The sequence below is a fragment of the Xyrauchen texanus genome, chromosome 32 (genome assembly GCF_025860055.1).
Source record: "Xyrauchen texanus isolate HMW12.3.18 chromosome 32, RBS_HiC_50CHRs, whole genome shotgun sequence".
In the NCBI taxonomy this organism is placed as follows: Eukaryota; Metazoa; Chordata; class Actinopteri; order Cypriniformes; family Catostomidae; genus Xyrauchen; species Xyrauchen texanus.
In genome coordinates this window covers 38,238,340-38,260,934 of record NC_068307.1, presented here as the reverse complement: position 1 = coordinate 38,260,934, position 22,595 = coordinate 38,238,340, and the positions used below count along the sequence as shown (strand labels likewise).

The 22,595-nt window shown below is 40.2% G+C and overlaps 1 protein-coding gene across 2 annotated transcripts in view; it reads left to right on the top strand.

The window, feature by feature from the left end:
- The first annotated feature begins 1,259 nt into the window (after nucleotides 1-1,259).
- The window catches only part of itga7 (integrin, alpha 7), a 122,879-nt gene continuing 101,543 nt past the window's right edge, over nucleotides 1,260-22,595 (top strand). For both annotated transcript variants that reach the window (XM_052101951.1, XM_052101952.1), the window contains exon 1: nucleotides 1,260-1,596. In XM_052101951.1, the coding sequence (XP_051957911.1) occupies nucleotides 1,376-1,596 (221 nt within the window). In that variant the 5' untranslated portion in view covers nucleotides 1,260-1,375. The remainder of the gene's footprint in view (nucleotides 1,597-22,595) is intronic.

Here is a 22,595-nt window from a genome sequence, read left to right as displayed (position 1 = left end):
GTCACAGCGCAGTCACTCGGGCAGGCGATGGCCACACTCGTGGTCCAGGAACATCATCTGTGGCTGAACTTGGTCGAGATGCATGAGACCGACAAAGTGCGCTTCCTCAACGCCCCTGTCTCCCTGGCGACACCGTCGAGGACTTTGCCCAGCAATTCTCCGCGGTGAAGAAGCAGACAGAGGCCATATCGCACATCCTGCTCCGCTGCAAACCTGCTGCCATGGGGCATGCCCCGTCTGCTCACCGAGGGCGTCCTCCTGTGGTGAAGAAATGCCCTGCTCCGCCTCAACCTGGGCCCAGCTCTCAGCCTGTGCGTCGAGCACCCCACAGGAAGCAGATGCCCCCCGTCTCACGACCCCCTCGAGGACCCGGAAGGCTTCCAGGCGCTCCTGAGACGATCGACCCAGGGACCAAGATGTTAAGCGGGTAAGCAGACCACTCCCTTCCCCGGTGGAGGCCGGGAGGAGAATCTTTTGTTGAATTCATTTAATTTCTCACGGCACTCTGCCGGCACGCTGGACGTGGACCCTCCACCCTCAGCCCCATGACTGTTCCCCGGCCGCCAGTTCTGACGATTCCAGAGGAGCGGTTTGACACAACGTCGAAGTGAGCGACAGACGGGGAACGTCTAGGTTATGTATGTAACCTCCATTCCCTGATGTAGGGAACGAGACGTTGTGTCCTCCCTGCCACGTCGCTGAGCCGAGCCACTGTGGTGGCCGGACCATTTCCGGCTCCTCAGAAAAATCCTGAATGAACTCGACGTATTTCCCCGCTTTTATACCCGTATGTCTGGGGGCGGGGTATGCAAATACTGTCTGCCTACTTCTCATTGGCCTTTTTTCATAGATCAGAGGCATATTCGGCGCTCAAGAGAGACCCCTAGTGTCACTTCTTCGACACAACGTCTCGTTCCCTCCATCAGGGAACGGAGGTTACATACGTAACCTAGACGTTTTTTATGCACATTTTGGAAAATGTTTGTATTTGCATGTGTTTCCATCCAGAATTTTTTATGCAATATCCCAAAGTTTGCATAGAAATATGTGAATGACAGCTGGCTGCTGCTACTTGAATTTTTCTGTGTTTAGTCATATTCAACCACAGGACGAATGTGGCATGGATCTTTGACTGATGATGTCAGCTGATGGGGGGGTGGGGGGATGGATGGTCTATTCAAGGCCTCTGTGTGTGTGTGTGTGTGTGTGTGTGTGTGTGTGTGTGTGTGTGTGTGTGTGTCTGTGTCTGTGTCTGTGCCTTGCACTTGTGCAGTCTTTCATTCTTACACATTACCACCACTCTAGCAACAGCAAAAGCATCTCTAAGCCTGAGGAAGCGGGGGCTGTGTACAAACATTTTAAATAACTTAAATACATGAAAAGGGCCAGCTCTAGGACTTTGTTTGCTATGTCTTTCTGGTACACAGACCAGACCCGTGGATATGGTCTTTGCTGGATTCTGCTGTGTCTGTTCTGCCAGATCTCTGCGTTTAATCTGGACACCACGACCCTCCTCATCAAAGAGGGAGAGCAGGGAAGCTTTTTTGGCTTCTCGTTGGCTTTACACCAGCAACTCACTCCGGAACCTCACAACTGGTGAGTATGAGCACTATTAAGTGTTCTAAACTTGATTATTAATTAATTGAACCATGTAGTGGTCAAAAGATACCATTGCCAAGATTATCGTGATTAGTCATGCTGAATCGTACATTTAATATGATATTATTCAGCAGCACTGTTCCTCTGTGTGAATGATGAATGCATACACACTTTATAAACAAGATATGAGGCCTATTTTCGATCTACTTAACATTTATTTAAGCACTAGATCATTTCTGAGTTGGTTTAATTGTATGGGTGTGTATGTACTTAATTTGTGGACAAAATAATGAAAAAGATTTGACATTTATGTGAATGGGTTTGTTTGAAGTTAGATATATTTTTAAGTAAAGTTAAAACAGTGCCTATGTTATTATACATTTTTTATTATATTATATTATAACACCTTTTTTTAGTTGAAACAACATCCTCATCCAGTTCCTTATATCAATTTCATCCTGTATCACTTTCACAGCTTTCTGACATTGTTTCCCAATTGAAGGCTATAAACTGTTGTTGACACACCTCTGATGTGTCACCCTCACATCTTTTTAAGGAGGTTTTTCCTATTTTGGCAATTATTAATAGCTCTCTAGCAAACAGAACTGTCACAGCTATTTTGAAATCCGCTTTAGTTCAGCAGTTGTTGAAATAGCCTCAACTTGATCCAAATGAACTTAGAAATAGGCCTTTTCTAAGTTGCCATTTCTTTCTAAGATCTTGGAAAAGGTTGTTTTTCTCAGCTTTTGTCTTAAACAGTTTCACATTTTCTATGTTTTTCAGTCTGGTTTTAGATCATTGCATAGTACTGAATCTGTTTTACTCAAAGTGACCAATTATATTTTACTTTCACTTGATTCTGGATCATGCTGCATTTTGATTTTATTAGATCTAATTTCAGCATTTGACACAGTAGATCATGACAACCTTTTATGTCTTAATGTATGGTTGGCTTGCATGGACTTGTTGGTTTGCCTCTTACCTAAAGGGGAGATAGTTTTCTGTTTAGTTAGGTGATTCTTTATCATCACATACACCTATCTGTTTTGGTGTTCCTCAGGGCTCAATTCTGGGGCCGCTTTTGTTCTCTCCCCTTGGTTCTATTATCCAGAAATAAAAATGTTCATACCATTGTTATGTTGACGATCGTCAGCTTAATCTTCTGGTCAAATCAGACAATAGCTGCTCCTTGTTAAATATGCTTCAATGTCTGAATGACTTGAAATGAACTTCTTACAGCGTAATGATAATAAAACAGAAATAGTTATTTTTGGTTCTCCTGTTTCAACCGTAGATATTGGTAACCAGCTAGCTCCTCTGTCTTCCAACCAATGTAGTAATGTCAAAAATCTGTGTGTCTTTCTGGATTCATCTTTGAATATTGACTAGTAGATCAGTGCCGTCGTAAAGGGCTGTTTTTCCAGCTTTCCAGATCTATTGCCAAAATTAAAAATATGGTCAGATGAAAAGACCTGGTAACAGTTATTCATGCTTTTATTTCATCAAGGTTAAATTATTGTAATTCCTTATATTTGGCTCTTCCTAAATCCTCTCTAGATCATCAGACTGCGGCAGCTAAAATTTTGACTGGTGTTAGGAGGCGGGAACATATTATCCCTGTTTTGGCCTTGTTGCATTGTCTGCCAGCCCGTTTTAGAATCGATTTTAAAGTGTTATTATTTGTTTTTAAGGCCCTGCATGGGCTTACTACCAAATATTTAATTGAGCTTCTTCAACCATATTCAGCTTCTAGGTTCCTTAGGTCATCTAATCAGTTGTTTCTTTCTGTCCCTCACTGCTGTTTCACGTCAAAAGGTGACTGGGCTTTTTCAGTGGTGGCTAGACTATGGAACAGTCTCCCTTTTTATATTAGATTATCCCCATCAACTGGGGATATTCTAATATAAAATTAGAATATAAATTTTTAAATCCAGCATAAAGACCTATTTTTTTTCTTTAACTTTTAATTCAGTCTTAATTCAATTAATTTATCAACTCCTTGGTCAACTCCTGTTTTTAAATGTGCTTTATAAATTATTAAACTAATTACACTATGTCTAATTACCCATTTTCTTGTCAGAAATGGTAAGAACCTTTAATTTAATATACGTAAGTGTAGCATTGGTATTTATATTGGTGATATTGGCCTTAATAGTTCTTGGAAGGGTTTGTAGAAGAAAATAGGCTAGTATTGTCACCCATACCAAATTTAGGGCACAATTATATATATATATATATATATATATATATATATATATATATATATATATTGATATACAGTATGGAGCAAAAGTTTTAGGAACTTGTGAAAAATGTAGTATACTGAGGATGTCTTAAAAAATTATGATATAAATAGTTTTCATTTATCACTAAATGCCATACAAAGTCCAGTAAACATAAAAAAAGCTAAATCATTATTCGGTGTGACCACCTGTGCCTTTAAAACCTAATCAATTCTCCTATAGTTCACCTGGACACAGTTTTTCTTGGTAGTTGGCTGAAAGGATGGTCCAAGCTTCTTGGAGAATTTGCCACAGTTCTTCTATCTTTTACGCTCTCTCAATTGCTTCTGTCTCTTTATGTAATCTCAGACTGACACGATGTTCGGGGTGGGGGTGGGGGGCTGTGTGGGGGCCATGGTATCTGTTTTTAAGTAATCTTTGTTTTTTAAATAAAGTAAATGTTTATTTTTGTATTAATAAGTGAAGTGTGCAGTGTTGCCACTGAAAATGCTAAAGGGTCATTCTCAAACAATGTTGACTTTCCGACTTACAAAATATTAACCATTTTACTAACTACATTTTTATGGTCCAAAAATATATAAATGCAGCATAAAAGTAATCCATAGACTCCAGTGGTTAAAAGTGTAGTAGGTGGTGATTTTATAGTATTTATAGTAATTCAATATAGATATGTTTCTCACCCACACCTATCATACCACTTCTGAATATATGGATTTAACTACTGGTGTCTTATGAATTACATTTATGCTGCATTAGTGTCTTTTTAGAGGTTACAAATGTTGGTACCCATTCACTTGCTTTGTGAGGACCTAAAGAGCAGAAATATTCTTCTAAAAGTCATTACACATCTGGGATTGCATGAGGGTGAGTAAATGGTGAGAGAATTTTTGTTTTTGGGCGAACAATCCCTTTAATTCAGTTCAGTTTTCTCTCATAAAAGCTGAGGATAAAACTTTTTTATAACATCTTGACATTGTTTGTAACTTGACTGCTGTTCTTTATTTTAGAATATAAAAATGTCACAACTGAAGTAAGGGGTTGTAACACCAGTGAAGATAATACCAGTGACAAATTATTTTAAAAGATTAATGATCTAAAATGGTGTCAATAGTCATCTAATGAAAACAGTGTTTGCATTCACATGATGTCTCAGAGTGTCACTTTCTGCAAAAGCCTCCAATAAGCCTTTTTCTTAAGTGCATGTAAATGAGTTAAAGTCTTGACTGAATGAAAGAGAAATTATTGAGGCCTCAGCAAAGTCAATTAAATTAACTCCTCAAACTAACCAAAGATTATGCTTCTAACCACAGGTGGAAGGCTGTACACTAGTTCCAACCACACAACGTTGCGATTTACGTTGGCAAATGTTAATTGGAACTATGGTTTTGGGAAACATAAAATCGTTGTACTATGTTGTAATGATGGAATTTGCGACCATAGTTGGCTAACAATGCTTTTGTGTAACACCCCAGAGCAATGTTCTGAAAGTATCACAGAGCCACAGGGTTTATACTCTGAAGGAAGTCAAACTAAAAATTGATTACTTATAATTGACTCTGCACATTAAACTGGGATACAATATAATATTTTAACATACAAATTTACACGCTTTAGAAAACAGTTTTACGTATCCCTATTGCACATACATAAACAGATTTGGGCTGTTTCTATAGTGTGCATCAGAGGTGATGGCATACTAGTGTACTGCATTTACTCATACTGGAGCCAGTCTGTCGCAGCAACTATTGTATTAGGTTACAAGACATTTTTAGAAAGAAGCTGTTAAAAGTCACAACATTGAGAGAGTAATGACTGAATAATGACCTAAGTAGGTTTGATTCAGACACTGGTCACATACATACAGACTTATAAACTATATCTCTATCTCTGAGTCACTGGTTTCTAGTGCTTGTATCTCTTTTGTACATGTTTTGGGTTACAACAGTTATTGTCTTTTAAAGTTTCATTTAGAGAAGGATCCACTGGATTCAATCCAGGGAATTCCCAAATATGTGACTCTGAAAAAACTGAAACACTAGACTACATAATATCAGGTAGAGGTGACCATACCTGAGACAAACATACAGTTTGAGTCACTGTTAAATCTGTGTTTCTAATGCCTCTGGTATTCCAGTGTCTGGTATTCCACACACACACACACACACACACACACACACACACACACACACACACACACACACACACACACACACACACACACAGTGTTTGTGAGGCTACTTTGAAATTGTAACTTGTCAATGTACTCTTAATTAACCAGAGTTATAAAGTCAAGCTGCTCTTTAGAAGTGCATAATGTGTGTGTGTGTGTGTGTGTGTGTGTGTGTGTGTGTGTGTGTGTGTGTGTGTGTGTGTGTGTGTGTGAGCGTGTATTTATCACTTTGTGGGGATCAAATGTCCCCATAAGGATAGCAAAACCCAAACTTTTTGACCTTGTGGGGACATTTTGTCGGTCCCCATGAGGAAAACATCCTAAATCATACTAAATTATGTTTTTTGAAAATGTAAAAATGCAGAAAGTTTTCTGTGAGGGTTAGGTTTAGGGGTAGGGTTAGGTTTAGGGGATAGAATATAAAGTTTGTACAGTATAAAAACCATTATGTCTATGGAAAGTCCCCATAAAACATGGAAACACAACAAGTGTGTGTGTGTGTGTGTGTACACACACAGTATATTTATAATTTGTATAATTTATATTTATCTGGCAAAAAAGTGTCAGTTAAATTTACTGAGCTGATCTTATAATAAATAAGAATTTAAATAAATATGGTAATGCTTTACAATAAATTTATATTTGTTAATAACTTCATTAGTTAACATGCATTAACAAAGAGCAATACTTTTTCAACACATTAATATTGGTAAAGATCAATTTATACTAATGTATTTTTAAGACTTAAAGTTGTATGTGTTAACATTATAGTTAGTTAATTTTGAACTAACAATGGACAATTACAAATTAACATTAACCAAGAATAATAAAAGCTGTAACACTTTACAATAAGGTTCCATTTGTTAACATATGACAATGAAATGGAGCTTAGTTCTAGCGGGAAGACCAGCAGGTGCACATCATCACATTATTAGCTGGGTAACTCCTAGCCAATCGCACGTAAGCCAATGCTTTATAAGTCCGCTCACAATCTATCACATTGCTGTTTCGGTGTGCTAACACTGCAACCTCCACCTCCCCACCACCACCAGTTGAGCCCTGTCCCGAAGAGGGGGTAGGCTCCTCGCCCCTGCCTCCTATCTCCGGCAGGACATGACGGTTCCGGGTACAACTACATCGGACTGCCGGACGGGGCCTACGCCAAAGAGAGAGACATCACCTCCCGTTTTACATCTATCAAATAAATAGATGTAAATAAATGGCATCTCAAACTTCACTCAAGCCTGCGTGTCTTCCTGATAGAACAATACTTATTAACCATTTTTAAACTTAATATTAATTTCAATGTATAGTAATACATTTTTTAAATCAAAATTTGCATATGTTAACATTAGTTAATGCACTATGAACAAACAATGAACAATAGTATTTGTATTAACTAACATTAACAAAGATTAATACATGATTTAAAAAATATATTGTTAAAAGTTTTTTTTATGATATGTAATAAATTAGATACACATGTTATTGAATAGAACCTAATTGTCAAGTGTTAACATAAATATTATATTATTTTGTAAAGTTATTTTAATAAATATTGGAACATAAAATGTCACAAAAGTGTCTATGCAGGGACTCATGAATCAGCATAATTTTTTTAGGAAACAGTTCATTTCAATGAGGTGTCTGGACATACAAAAATAAATTACACTGTTTTAAAAAAACAGCTGAAGTACTGTCATGCAACTGAAATAAAAATGCAGTTATGTTTGACATGTTGCTACTTTTAGATAAATATGTCCCGACACTGCTCATCCATACACACACAGTGAAGAAAGATTCAGCTTCAGTGAATTAGAACAGAATTGATTGGTTCTGTTTAAGGAAGTCATGTGGTGTCGTCTGTCTGTTACTGTCTGTGAACTCTATTTATATTCTATGAGAGCTGCAGTCTGTTATAGCAGCTGCTAAAAGAGATGCAGCCCTACCACACAGCCTACATCAAACTGCACTGTAGGGGACGTCTTGTATTAGTGTGTGTGTGTGTGTGTGTGTGTGTGTGTTTGTAGCATACTCTGTAGACTATTTATTTTATGATTTAATATATTTAGGCAATACTTGCCTAAAAATATTTGCAATACTTGCTGATCGGTGTGTATATATATATATATATATATATATATATATATATATATATATATATATATATATATATATATATATACATACAGGGCTGTGAGGGTTACTTTTGTAATGTATTCATGTATTACAGAATACATGCTATAAAATGTCATTTGTAACTTATTTCTTTAGATTACTTAAGCTCAGTAATGTATTATAAATACTTTGGATTACTTCTTCAGCACTGGTAGATTTCACTTGTTTTGACTATAAAAACGTCTAAGTTACTGTTGTTACCTCTGTTCCCTAATGGAGGGAACGAGACGTTGTGTCGAGTGAAGCGACACTAGGGGACTTTCTTGAAGGCCTCGGTTACCTCTGAACTTGAGAAAAAGCCAATGAGAATTTGGCAGACAGAATTTGCACACACACACACACACACACACACACACACACACACACACACACACACACACACACACACACACACAGGTTCAGCCATAGATAACGTTCCTGGATCACGAGGGTGGCCATTGCCTGCCCGAGTGTCCGCGCTGTGACCATCATGGCCCAGAGGGTGAGGTCGGTCACAGAGTGCAGTTCCTGCAACACGTCGGGGTCAAGACTACCCAAGTGCAGATCTTTGAGTGCCTTGGCCTGGTGAACTTGCCGGAGGGTCATGGCATGCAGGGCGGAGGCGACCTTTCCAGTGGTGCTGTAGGGTTTGGCAGTCAGTGACAACGTTATCCTACAAGCCTTGGAGGGTAGCACCGGCGATCCCGCCAGGTGGTGGTGTTCTCGGGACACAGGTGGATTGCAAACACTCCATTTCACCTCCGGGAAGAAAGGAACCGGAGCATGGCTGTGAGCGGCGCCCGGACCCGTGGAACAAATCTTCTAGCCGTGAAGGCTGTGGGGAGGACGGAGGGTTCCACTCCAACCCCACGCTGACAGCATCCTGGGCAAGCATGTCGGTCATCTGGGCGTGCCGACCCGAAGGCAGCAATCCATTCGAGTCTTCCGCGTCAGAATGGCAGAATGCTCTCCAATGCAGCGGCGAATTCATCATCCAGCTCAGGGGGCTCGAGGGAGTAAACAGACTGGCCGTGAGAGGAGCTGCTCTCACCTCGAGCTCAGACAGAAGTCAACGAGCGTGCCGGGGGGCGGGTGTTTTGTGGGGATCTACCCGGTGAAAACAGCCCGCTGCCATCCTCAAATCGCCTCCATCGCCAGCCGGTTCGTCCTCAATCCCGTGGCAGGAAGAAGGAGCGATGTGTGGTGGCTGGAGTGGCCTTCCTCTTTAAGAAGGAAGCACCCAGGGGCAAAGCTGCACTGTCGTGCAGAGAAGGAGAAAGCCGCTGATATGCTCTGTAGATCCAACAGCATATGCTCTGCAGAGGTGAGTGGAACAGTAAGTGATCTTAGCTCGCTGATCGCACAACCACTTGGCTTCGAAGAAGAAATCTGAATTAACAGAGGCATGATTCCCTCCATTTATACCCGTATGTCTGGGGAAGGATCATGCAAATTCTGTCTGCCAAATTCTCATTGGCCTTTTTTCAAGTTCAGAGGTAACCGAGGCTTCACTCGACACAACGTCGAAGTGAGTGACAGACGAGGAACTGTGCCAGTATAGTAACACAAAATACACATGTTAAAAATACATTCTCTGAAAAACCTAAATATCTTATTCATATTTTTACAGGAAAATTTTAAAACATTATTATCAAGAATAAGATTTTTGCCCTAATATCAAAGGTCTTACTAGAAAAAATAAATTATGATCTGACATGAATTTGCTTGATTAAAAATTATGATCATGCCTGGTAACGTGCATGTAAAATGGCTAGAAATAGCATTTTAGCTTAGCGTAAAGCCGACAATTTACACAAGGTTTATTTATATTTCTTCTGCTCCAAACTTACTTCTCTGTCTGCTCGTATGAATGTTACATCATAAGAAAGTGTTTCACCGCTGTTCAAATGCACTTTGGATCGCATCATTTATATGGATAAATGTTTTCCATCTGAACGGACTAAATATTAAATTAAACAAATGAAAATAAAATGCAATCAAAATACTTTTTGAATGCAACTGTATTCTAATGAGCAATGATTTAAATTGTAACTGTAGTGGAATACATTTACTTATATTTTGTATTTATTACATATCTCCCCAACCCTGTACACACACACACACACACACACACACACACAAACACAGTATATAAGAACTGTATATACAGTATATAAAAATGACATCTGTGTCACAGGCGTACAACTCAACGACATGATATATCTGCTTCAGAAGTGTGTAATTGACTTCTTGCATAAGAGCCCCATAACCTCATACATGCTCAAATCGTTCATCTTATGGCTTTGTTCATATATAGCATTGATGCAGAACCTTTCTGGCAACATCACAACTGACTGCAAATTGCTGACACTGATTTGCTGCCATTCCCACTCTAAACGAGAGGGAAAAAAGCTGTTACATTTATGGAAAAGTCTGTATGTGTGAAAGTGTCAGTCCATCCTCTTTCTACACATAAACCTCTTACAAAGGCTATCAGAGAGAGTCACAATAAATTATTAGAAGATGATTTTAGATATCAGTGATATAGGCTACTTTATATTGGACTATATAAGGAATATGGGACACAGTTTGAAATTTTATAGAAAATGTATTTCATTGCCTTAAATTAGGGGTGTCGGAATTAACGCGTTATGAAATGCGATTCATTTAAAAAGTTTAACGCGTTAATTTTTCTTAATCGCAATTAACGCATTTACCATTTATACAACATAAACCAGCAAAAACGCTGGTGTGAAGGGCAGAAACTATTTAATGTGTCCACCCGGAGTCATTAAACTGATGAACACTTCACAAAGCACACACACGCCAAAGCCCTTCTATCATGTTTGGCATGAAACAGCATAATGTCCTATTGACATTCTAGAGATGGTACTGTTGTAACACGTTAGTTGACGTTACGCTCTCTCCTACCATAGAGCCGCAGAGGTTTTATCCCTTTGAATAAAAGAATGTATGACAGTGCTTCTATGTCAAATCAAAATCAAAGTCAAATTGCTTTATTGTCACTCAACCATATACACATGTGCAACATTGGGTGAAAGCCTTGGGTGTAGTTCCAAGCAACATAGCAGTCATGACAGTGATGAGACATATACCATTCTACAATAAACATCAGATTTACACAACACAATTTTACAAAACTAATATTCATACCTTATACAATACACACAATATACGTAGAATACACAGTTTACAATAAAATAATCTATATAAATGTGCAGTAAGGTTGTATAGTGGTTGTATTGACATTCAGGCTGTCGGTTGATAGTCAGTTGCCAGTGTGTTGTTAAGAGAAATATAATTATGACAGTCCAGTGTGAGATTAATAAAGTGCAGTGCTGATATATGTTGATCATGAGCGATCAAGAGTTCAAAAGTCTGATTGCTTTGGGGAAGAAGCTGTAGTGAAGTCGGCTGGTGCGGGTCCTGATCCTGTGATACCGCCTGCCTGATGGTAGCAGTGAGAGCAGCCCATGGCTCGGGTGGCTGGAGTGTCTGATGATCCTCCAAGATTTTTTCACACACCACCTGGTATAGATGTCCTGGAAGGAGGGAAGCTCACCTCCGATGATGTGTCTGGCAGTGTGCACCACCCTTTACAGGGCTTTGCGGTTGAGAGCAGTGCTGTTGCCATACCAGGCAGCGATGCATCCAGTCAGGATGCTCTCTACAGTGCTGGTGTAGAACCGTGTGAGGATGTGGTGGTTCATTCCAAACTTCCTCAGCCAGCTCAGAAAGAAGAGGTGCCGGTGAACCTTTTTCACAACGGCCTCAGTGTGGACAGACTATATGAGTTCCTCAGTGATGTGGACACTGAGGAACTTGAAGCTGCTGACTCTCTCCACCGCTGCTCCATTAATGTTTTGGGGCTGTGTTCTCTGTCTTTTCTCCTGAAGTCCACCACTAGCTCCTTGGTTTTACTGATATAGAGGGAGAGGTTGTGCTCCTGAGACCAGCGTGTCAGAGTGTGCACCTCCTCTCTATAGGCTGTTTCATCATTGTCAGTGATCAGACCTTCAACTGTCGTATCATCAGCGAACTTGATGATGGCATTGGATCTATGTGTTGCCACACAGTCATGTGTGTACAGGAACTACAGGAGTGGTCTGAGAACACAGCCCTGCAGGGCTCCAGTGTTGAATGTCCCATGGTGTGGTGAGTGGTGAGGAGATGTTACTGCCCAATCTGTCCACCTGGCATCTGCCTGACAGGAAGTCCAGGATCAGGCTGCACAGGGAGCTGTTTAAGCCCAGAGCATGGAGTTGAGCTGTTGAAGCCCAGAGCCCGGAGTTTCGCATCAAGCTTGGAGGGCACTATGTTGTTGAATGCTGAGCTGTAGACTACAAACAGCATTTTCACATACAGTATGTGTTCCTTTTTTCCAAGCGGGAAAGAGCAGTGTGTATTGTGACTGCAATGGCATCATCAGTGAGGCGGTTGCTTCTGTAAGCAAACTGTAGTGGGTTCAGATAAGCAGGCAGCACAGAGCAGATGTGGTGGCTGATAAGATTTTCAAAGCACTGATGATGGGAAGCAAAACGACGCCAGTCATTTAGACAAGTTATTTTTGACTCTTTTGGTATGGGCAAAATGGTGGATGTCTTAAAGCACGTAAGAACCACAGACAGGGAGAGGGAGAGATTGAAAATGTCAGTTAAATTGTCAGTGATATAATGATGGAGAAAGGAGCTCTTAGCCCTTTTTGATGTACAAAACAAGCCCAGATGGGACTTGTGATAGAAATCAAAAACTTCTCAACCTATGTAAGGTGGATGGTGAGTTCAAAGAGGTGCTCGATGTTGGCGTTGACACTCTGACATGAATCATGAATGCAATTTCACGATTGCTGTAGGAAAGTGGATAGCCACACTCTACCGGCTGATTAATATTGTGGAGGATGACAGTTTAAGAGATTTAATGCCCATTGCAATGATTATGCAACCTATGTTGGGACTAGTTCTTTCAATTAGTCAAACTCCCACTTTAGACTTTGGGAAAAATTTCAATGTTACTTGAATTGGTGATATTTTAGTGCATTTCTATGGCTTTTATTGGAAAATGTTAATTAAGCTTTATATTGATAAATATTGTTCTGTTTTCTTACTTAAGATGGAAATAAATACATTTTGAAAATACATTTATTTTTTATAGTGTCAAATTTCAGCATTTTTTAAATCTGTGATTAATCGTGATTAACTACAAAAATTATTAAATTAATTGCGATTAAAAATTGTAATCGACTGACATCACTATCTTAAATATTAGACTGTTACTTCTGAATTCAATAAAAGCCATGATCTGCACAGCTACTCAAGAACTGCTGTAGAATTTCACATTCATGTTGAGGGACAACACTGGATAGATGCACAAAGAGGCCAATTGCTTCTGGTTCAAAACGCATACCAGTAGTTCTAAACTGGTGGGTCGTCTGCTCTGATAGAGTGGTGGACAGCAGGGAAAAACAATGCGTAATGCAAATAATGTATTGCAACATATTGTTCAGAGTTAGGATAGCAATATAAATAGACAACAACTTTTGAAAGGAGGTCAGGCATCCAAGGCTTCTGAAGGTCAGGCATCCAAAAAAACTCACAAATTCTGTCACTTAGAAAAGGGTTAAATTAGACACATGTCAGTATAGACATGTTGTGTCACATGCCCTCATCCTAAAAACAAAAATCAACAAAACTACACCCAGACTACTTAGAATTTGTGTTCAATTCACTTGTATTTATAGTGTCAAAATTAAAGAGACATTTAGATATGAATAATTACCTATTTCAATTCTTGATTTTTTAGGAAATTTTAGTTTCTCCTGTCAAGTGTGAAATCCTGAAATCCTTGATCCTGAAGCAAAACTAGCTGAGAACCAGTGAAACAGAGCAAAAGACCTATGTGTGTCTTTGTGTGTAAGCATGTGTGTGTGTGTGTGTGTGTGTGTTTGTGTGTGTAACCGTGATGCATCTTATAAGTAATTTAAAAATATATATTTTATGTTAGTTATAAGTCAACATGTTTCCTTCGTGTACACTAATCACAGTCCTTATTAAACAAATGCAAAAATGCTAGACAGTAACTGAAGTGTTGAGAGCACTATTGAAATGAAGAAGCAGGGAAGGACAGGCTCATTGTGCTCCATTTACATGCTCTTCACATTCAGCCTTTCTAATGCTAATGACTTCACATATTTTTGGAGCACTTGTACCTCGTCCAGATACCACAATACAACACCAACGACAAGACACAGCAAGTTAGTTCTAAGTAAAACTCCATCCGTTTTAAGTACATATCACATTTGCTTTCATATATATGCATAATTGTATATTTTATTATTTTTTGGTCTAATGCATTGAGATTCACACACATTTTTAGAGTAAATTAAGATGGAGTCACTTAAAAAACACATTAAATGCTGAATGTGCTATCAAATGAAAATGTTTGCTTGCTAAATGGAGGTGAAGTGGGTTGTTCATGTGAACACGAACGCCCAGGCTCGCTATAAACCTTGAACCTGAAACACTTGAAAATTATTATTATTATTATTATTATTTTTTTTTTTCGAAAACGTATAAAGCCTTCCACAATATAATGTCACCTATTCAAGTAACATTTAAACATTTTCCATAGTCTAATTGGGAGTTTGACTTATTGATTGAATTTGTCCCCATAGGTTGAGATTTCATTAAAAATTTAATTCATTTAATATTTCTATATTCATAATTTAAAATATTAATCTCATAACATTATTTATGCATTTGCAACTGCTGTGTAAAACCATGCATTCCTGTCTGTGAAAATAGAGCTAATTGCCACTTCAGATGCAGCTTCGGTGCCACATTTACTGTGTAAAGATAGACACGGGTTAAATTAGATAGACAATACCTACTAGTCCCCATAGGTTTAGTATTCATTGCAAAAGGCATTAAATCATCTTGGTTACTGCTGTAAACTCCATTTCATTCCCTGATGGAGGGAACAAGATGTTGTGTCGATGTAGTGACACTAGGGGTCGCTCTTGGGAGCCCCAAACACCTCCAATCTTTGAGATGAGGCCAATGAGAATTGGCGAGTGGAATTTGTATGCCACTCCCCCGGAGTGGTATAAAAGGAGTTGGAATACGGCCACTCATTCAGTTTTTGTGCTGAGGAGCCGAGACAAGGTCCTGGCCATTTCAGCGGATAGTACAGCGTTGTGGCAAGAGGGACACAACATCTCATTACATCCATCAGGGAATGGAGTTTACAACAGTAACCAAGACTTTCCCCTTCTGTCACTCACTCGACGTTGTGTCGATGTAGTGATACTAGGGGTCCTTATAGAAAAACGCCACAACAGCTGAACCATGTTATGTGAACTGCCCGATGCAGGTGCAAGCAAGCTGCTGCATGCGTAAGATCAGTCTCCCCCAATGCCCCACAAGACTGAGTGGGGGAAGCGAAGTAACTAGCTTGGGAGCAGGCCACGCCAGCCACTGCCCTTTCTCCCTATGTTTTCTCTCCACAGAGTATTAGATTCGGCAATGGCCATCTATTGCTATTATACGCATCAGAGAAGGTGTTCTTTTCTTTCCTATTCTTTCAGGGGGGAAACACCCCGCAAAGACACATCCCAAAGTCACATCCTGCCCGAAGGGGTGGTAACATGTGGCAATACGTCATGTGGGCTCATCCACTGCACATGGAAGAGGCGTGGTGGTAGGTCTTGCCTCGAAGGGGAGGACCTCTACAACACAGTGACCAGGGCAGAGAAAGCTCTGCCCAAGGGAGATGCAGGTCTGATGAAAGGGAGACTATACCGTGGGTTACCATATTAGTCAGCACCTCTGGAGCACCTATCCCAGTACAGGGCATATTAGTACCCATAGTGGATCTGGCTGCGAACTCTTCCGCCGAATTTGCGAGCCACAGGGCTAGGGAGGAAGGCATCCAGGGTTCACGGGTTTGTGAACTCGCATGGGAAAGAAGCACACGTCTTCACCTCATGGAGGGGAAAGGCACTGTATGCAAGCAGTATACCAGGCCAGCTGTCCCGTAACCTTACCTGTTCTTACCTGAAAATGCACAGGATGAAACCAGCTCAACTCAGAGACCACAAAGCCTTGAATGTATTGGGTGTTGCCCAGCCCGCTGCCCTGCAAATTTCTGCTAGAGAAGTGCCACTGGCAAGTGCCCACGAGGATGCCAGACTCCTCGTAGAGTGTACTCGTATTCCCAAAGGGGCGGGCACGGCCTGGTCTGGTATACCAGCAAGATAGCTTTCATGATTCAGTGTTCCCTTTCTGCTGTCCACCAAAGCAAACAAAGAGCTGCTCAGAGCTTCTAGAGCTCTGCGTGTGATCCAAATAGGTGCGCAAAGCATGCACCGGGCACAGCAATGTGGTCTGCCTTCTCCAGGCAGCTTCATTTGTAGGCTCACCACCTGACCACTAAAGGGGTCGTGGAAACCTTGGGCACACAGCCCGGTCAGGGTCTCAGGATCACGTGAGAATCTACCGGACTGAACTCCAGGCAAGTGTCACTGTGAGAAAATGCTTGCAGGTCCCCAACCCTCTTGATGGAGGTGAGTGCAATCAAGAGGGCTGTCTTTAAGGAGAGGGCTTTCAGCTCGACTAACTCTAGCAGCTGAATTGGGGCTCTCCAAATCAATCAATGGCAAAAGCCTCCGCAGGGCAAGTAGAACCGCCAATAACATGAGGATGTTGATATGCCAACACAGTCGCGGTCCTGTTCAGGAACCAGCGGCTGCATGCCAGTTGCACACGGCACCCTAGCCTAGCTTGGAGGCGTCTTTCATAACCATGACATGCCTGGATGCTTGCTGTAAGGGCTGAAGAAGTTGCAGCAGATCGGCGTGATAGCCACACGATGTGTGCCGCGGCGCTGTGCCATCTCGTGACTTGAGTCTGAAGCCAGTGCTGGAGCGGTCTCATATGCATCAACCTGAGTGGCTGAGGACGTCATATGCCTCAGGAGCCTCTGAAACCATTTTGACTTCATGCAGTCAGCACCAACTGCTATCGTGGAGACTGAGTCTAACTCCTTCCTGAGAAAAGAGATGCTCTGAACCAGGGAGAGCTCTTTTCCCAGTTGACCCGAAGCCCTAAACGGCTAGAATCAGCCAGTCATCGAGGTAGTTGAGTATGAGGACACCCACATACCTTAACTGGGAAAGAGCTTCCTATGCGACCTTCGTGAAGACACGAGGGGACAGGGACAGGCCGTAAGGGAGGACCTTGTACTGATACACCCAGCCATCGAAAGCAAACCATAGGAAGGGTCTGGGATGAGGTAAAACCAAGACGTGAAAGTTTGCATTCTTCAGCCGTGAACCAATCTTGATGCCAGACACATGCCAACATGCATTTCCGTGTCAGCATCTTGAACGGGAGACTGTACAGGGCCTGGTTCAGAACTTGCAGGTCCAAGATTGTCCACAACCCACCGCCTTTCTTTCGCACGATAGAATAAGGGCTGTAGAACCCTTTCCTCATCTGGAGGGACATGCTCTATCATGCCCTTGCGGAGAAGGGTCACGATCTCCGGACGCAGGGTGGCGGTGTTCTCGCCCTGCACCGAGGTGGAGCGCATTATGAAGCACAAAATACGGCAACGAAGACCCCTTACAATTGTGCAGCTTAAGACCTGCATAATGTATGAATGAGGGAAAATTCCACTTTTTAAACTTAACAAACTTGTGTCTTCAGTGCCTAAATGCTTAATAAGTGTTATTAGAAGAAATGGTGATGTTTCACAGTGGTAAACACTCGAATGTCCCAACATTTTTTGCAATCATCTGATTTGAAATAACTGTACATTAAAACCCCCCAATGAAATTCACAAGGTAAAACATCATATAATGTGTAGTTGTAGTGCTTTCAATAAAGTAAAGGGTACATTTAATTTTCATGCATTTTTCATTCTGTCCCAACTTTTTCGGAATTGGAGTTGTAATTCCGTATATACAACAGTTAGTTCCGGTACTCAAGTCTGATTGGACGAGAGACGTTCCATGAGCACTGATGGTCTGACACCATCTGTACTCCTATACTTCACTGTGTGTGTATCACTCCGCTTGTGTTATAAACTAAAGTGTAAGAGCCGTGCAGATCTGTTAAGAGATATGCTTTGTCTTTTTTTTTACATTACATATGTTAGCCAGCAGGTAGTGGCAAAAGATAATGTTTGTGTGTAATATGAGCCAGTTAGGTGAAGTGAAGTGAATCCATGTCAGTCAGTGTCTATAAAACAGCTCTTCATGAACGCTTGTCTAATCTACACTACTAAAGCTAGGAAATAGTTTTAAACTGCTTTAAAAAAAACAACTTCAGCATTATGGCTCATCACTGCTGAGAGACACAACAGACTAATTCATTACACAATGGGTGCTGTTTAAAATGGCGGAGGACATTGCAGTTTCTATAGTGATCGACTCTTGTGCACTGGCTACTGCGAAATAGGGAGAAATACCCCTGATTGGACCTTATTTTTCCACTGAGATAGCTGATCTTCAGAAAGTGACAGCATCTCTGCTTGGGAGTGGCAACAGTTGATCAAACACACTCCGTCTCTCTCGCTCTCTCTCTCTCTCTCACACACAAACACACACACACACACACACACACCCATCCTTGTTTATCCAATAACTTGTTCGAAACAACACAAGCAGTGATACTATTTCTAAAGTGACATTTTTTAATTACTAAAGAAGGCTTGGATGCATAATTTGTTTTGAATCAGCAATGGCAGATTCTGATCCATCATGTAAGAAAGTAGTTCCATGCACAAATGCTTTTTTTTTATGACCATACTTAGTTTTTAAATTTTTTTTTAAATGTACTTGTTCATTGAACTGTTGTATATAAGCAATATCACACTCGCAATCATGCTATATGGCCCTAAATCAGCACTGCTGTGATTACCTATGGCACTCGGCCAGCGGCCGAATCACAACAGTGCTAATGTAGAGCCATATCGCACTCTTGCTTGTGTGATATTGCTTTATATATATATATATATATATATATATATATATATATATATATATATATATATATACACACACACTACCGGTCAAAAGTTTTGAAACACTTGTCTGAAATGTTTCTCATAATCTTAAAATTCTTTTGATCCAAAGGCGTATTCATAAATGTTTTAAATTGGTTTTGTAAACAAAAATAAAATTGTGCCACCATATACATTTATTTCATTATAAAACAAAAATGTAATTAAAAAAAGGGTTTGAAATTGATGACTTTGACCAAATAATAAAGAAAAGAAGCCAATAAGTGCCCAACATAGATGGGAACTCCTTCAATACTTTTTAAAACGCATCCCAGGGTGATACCTCAAGAAGTTGGTTGAGAAATTGTCAAGAGTACATGTCTGCAAATTCTAGGCATAGGGTGACTACTTTGAAGATGCTAAAATATAACACAGCTTTGATTTATTTGAGATTTTGTTTAGTCAAAACGTAATTCCCATAGGTCCATTTATGTTATTCCATTGTTTTAAAGACTTTAATATTATTCTAAAATGTGAAAGAAAACAAATTTATAATAAAGAATGTTTGTCTAATGACCAGTAATGTAATATATATATATATATATATATATATATATATATATATATATATATATATATATATATATATATATACATACACACACACACACACACAGAGGTGTATATATATGACCACTCACAGGTGAAGCAAATATCTTTGATAATCTCCTAACAAGGCCACATGTTAAGGTTTGGGTATATTAGATAGTAAGCTAACAATCAGTTCTCAAAGTCAATGTGTTGAATGCAGGAGAAATGGGCAGGAGTAAAGACCTGAGCAACTTTGTCATGACCATTTGACTGGGTCAGAGCATCTTTGAAACAGCAAGGCTTGAAGGGTGCTCCTGGTCTGCAGGGATGAGTACCAACTGGCAGTGGTCCGAGGAGGGACAAAACACAAACCGGTGACAAGGTGCTGGGCACCCAAGACTCATCGATGCATGAGGGCAATGAAGCTAGTCTGAACCGATAGAAGGTCTACTGTGGTATAGGTCGCAGAAAATTGTAATGATGGTTATGGGAGGAATGTGTCACAACACAGTGAATCGCACCCTGCTGCTAATGGGACTGTTTAGCCGCAGACTGGTCAGGGTGCCCATGATGACCCCTGTCCACCGTCGAAAGCACGCGAGCATTGAAACTGGACCTTGGAACAGTGGAAGAAAGTCGTCTGGTCTGATGAGACCAGTTTTAATTTATATCTGTGGACGGCTGTGTACATGTGCACCGTTTACCTGGGGAAGTGATGGCACCAGGATGCACTGCATTTGACACTTGCCACCTACCTAAACATCTTTTAAACAAGTCTGATCCCCGGCAGCTCCACCTCACAAATTACAGGACTTAAAGGATCTGTTGGTAATGTCTTGGTGCCAGATCCCAGAGGACAACTTCAGGGGTCTTGTAGAATCCATGCCTTGATGGGTCATCACTGTTTTGGCAGCACACTGAGGACCAACAGCATATTAGGCAGGTGATCATAATGTTATGGCTCATAAGTGTCTATATACAGTATATATATATATATATATATATATATATATATATATATATATATATATATATATATATACACAGTATACACATACACTATATACACTACCTTGCCAAAAAAAAGTTTATCATATTGTAATATTTCGTTGGACTGCCTTTAGATTTGATTATGGTGCGTATTCGTTGTGGCATTGTTTCACAACCTTATGCAACGTCACAACATTTTTTCCATCCAAAGTTGCATACATTTTTGGCCGAGATCTTGTATTGATGATGGGAGAGTCCAACCATTATGGAAAGTATTTTCCAGCACATCCCAAAGACTTTCAATGGGGTTAAGGTCAGGACTCTGTGGTGGACATTTCATGTGTTAAAATTAATCCTAATGCTCCATGAACCACTCTTTCACAATTTGAGCCAGATGAATCTTGGCATTGTCATCCTGGAATATGTCATCAGGAAAGAAATAATCCATTGATGTGAGATCTTGGACATTCAGTGCATTCAACTGACTTGCTGAGCCGAATTTAAGCAACCCCAGATCATAACACTGCCTCCAGAGGCTTGTACAGTGTGCACTATTCATGACGGGTGCATCGCTTCATGCACTTCTCTTCTTATCCTGACACACCCATAACTTTGGAATAGGATAAATTTCCATAGCTCCACAGTCTAATCTTTATGCTCCCTTGCAAACAGAAATATTTATTTCTGATGAGCCTCACTAACAAGTGGCTTTATTGTTGCCACACAGCTGTTTAATCCCAATCCTGTAAATTCTCGTTGCACTGTGCATGTGGAAATGCTCTTACTTTCTCTATTAAACATAGCTGTGAGTTCTACGGTCAACACATATCTTCCGCGAAGCTGACAGTTCACCACTATCCTTCCAGGTTTTAATAATGCGTTGGACAATTCTTAACCCAATTCCAGTGATTTCAGCAATCTCCTTAGTTGTTGTCTTTGCTTGATGCAGGCCAATATTTTGCCCCTTCTTGTAGTGTATTGAGTAGAATGCACTTAGAGTAAACTCAGGAATAAGTACTGCTTGGCCACTCTGGGTTAGAGTTCAGTTGGCCAGCGAGTTGTCTAATAAGAATAGACATGTATACACATTCTGTTAGTGCACAGTAAAAAGAAAGAAGAATTGCCCATCGTTGTCTTGACTCTGATTTCTATCATATTAATAGACACTTCTGAAACGGTAACATCTTTCCCGTGACCACAGGATACGTCTTCTGACATGATTGTTTAAGAAATGAGAAGCTACACACTGCATCAGTTAGGGTTAAAAAAAATTGTTACCAACTGAAAAATATTAATCATAGGCTTTTAAGAATCTGCTTATTTAAATTAAAATGGTAGTGACTTCATTCCGTCAGAGTAGATGTCACTTTGCTCACAGCTGTTTTGTCCTGTATTTGTTACCCAGAACAAAACTGCAGGTTAGCCGTGTAGCATATGTTACCATGGAGATGAACACCAGTAAAAACTGACCAACTGAAATCAGAGTTTGCTCAATCTAAATGGAAACTTATCCGGGTTGCCAATAAAACCTGCTTCAGTATTTTAGCAATTTCATTATGTTAAGTTGGTGGTGCTGAAATTACACACCTTTAATGTGCAACAATATTAAAAGAAGGAACACAAGTTTTCATATCAGGTTCTTGATGATGTGTGGCTGCTTAAACAAGAAAGATCCGTTAGGTACATAAAAACAGTATTGAGGAAATGCTGTCTGTTGACTACGACAATACATGTGAAAATGATGGATCATATATTTGTAGGGGTTGTTAACATGTCTGTACATGAACAAATGTGTCCCTGGAAAGACTTCAAGAACAATAAAA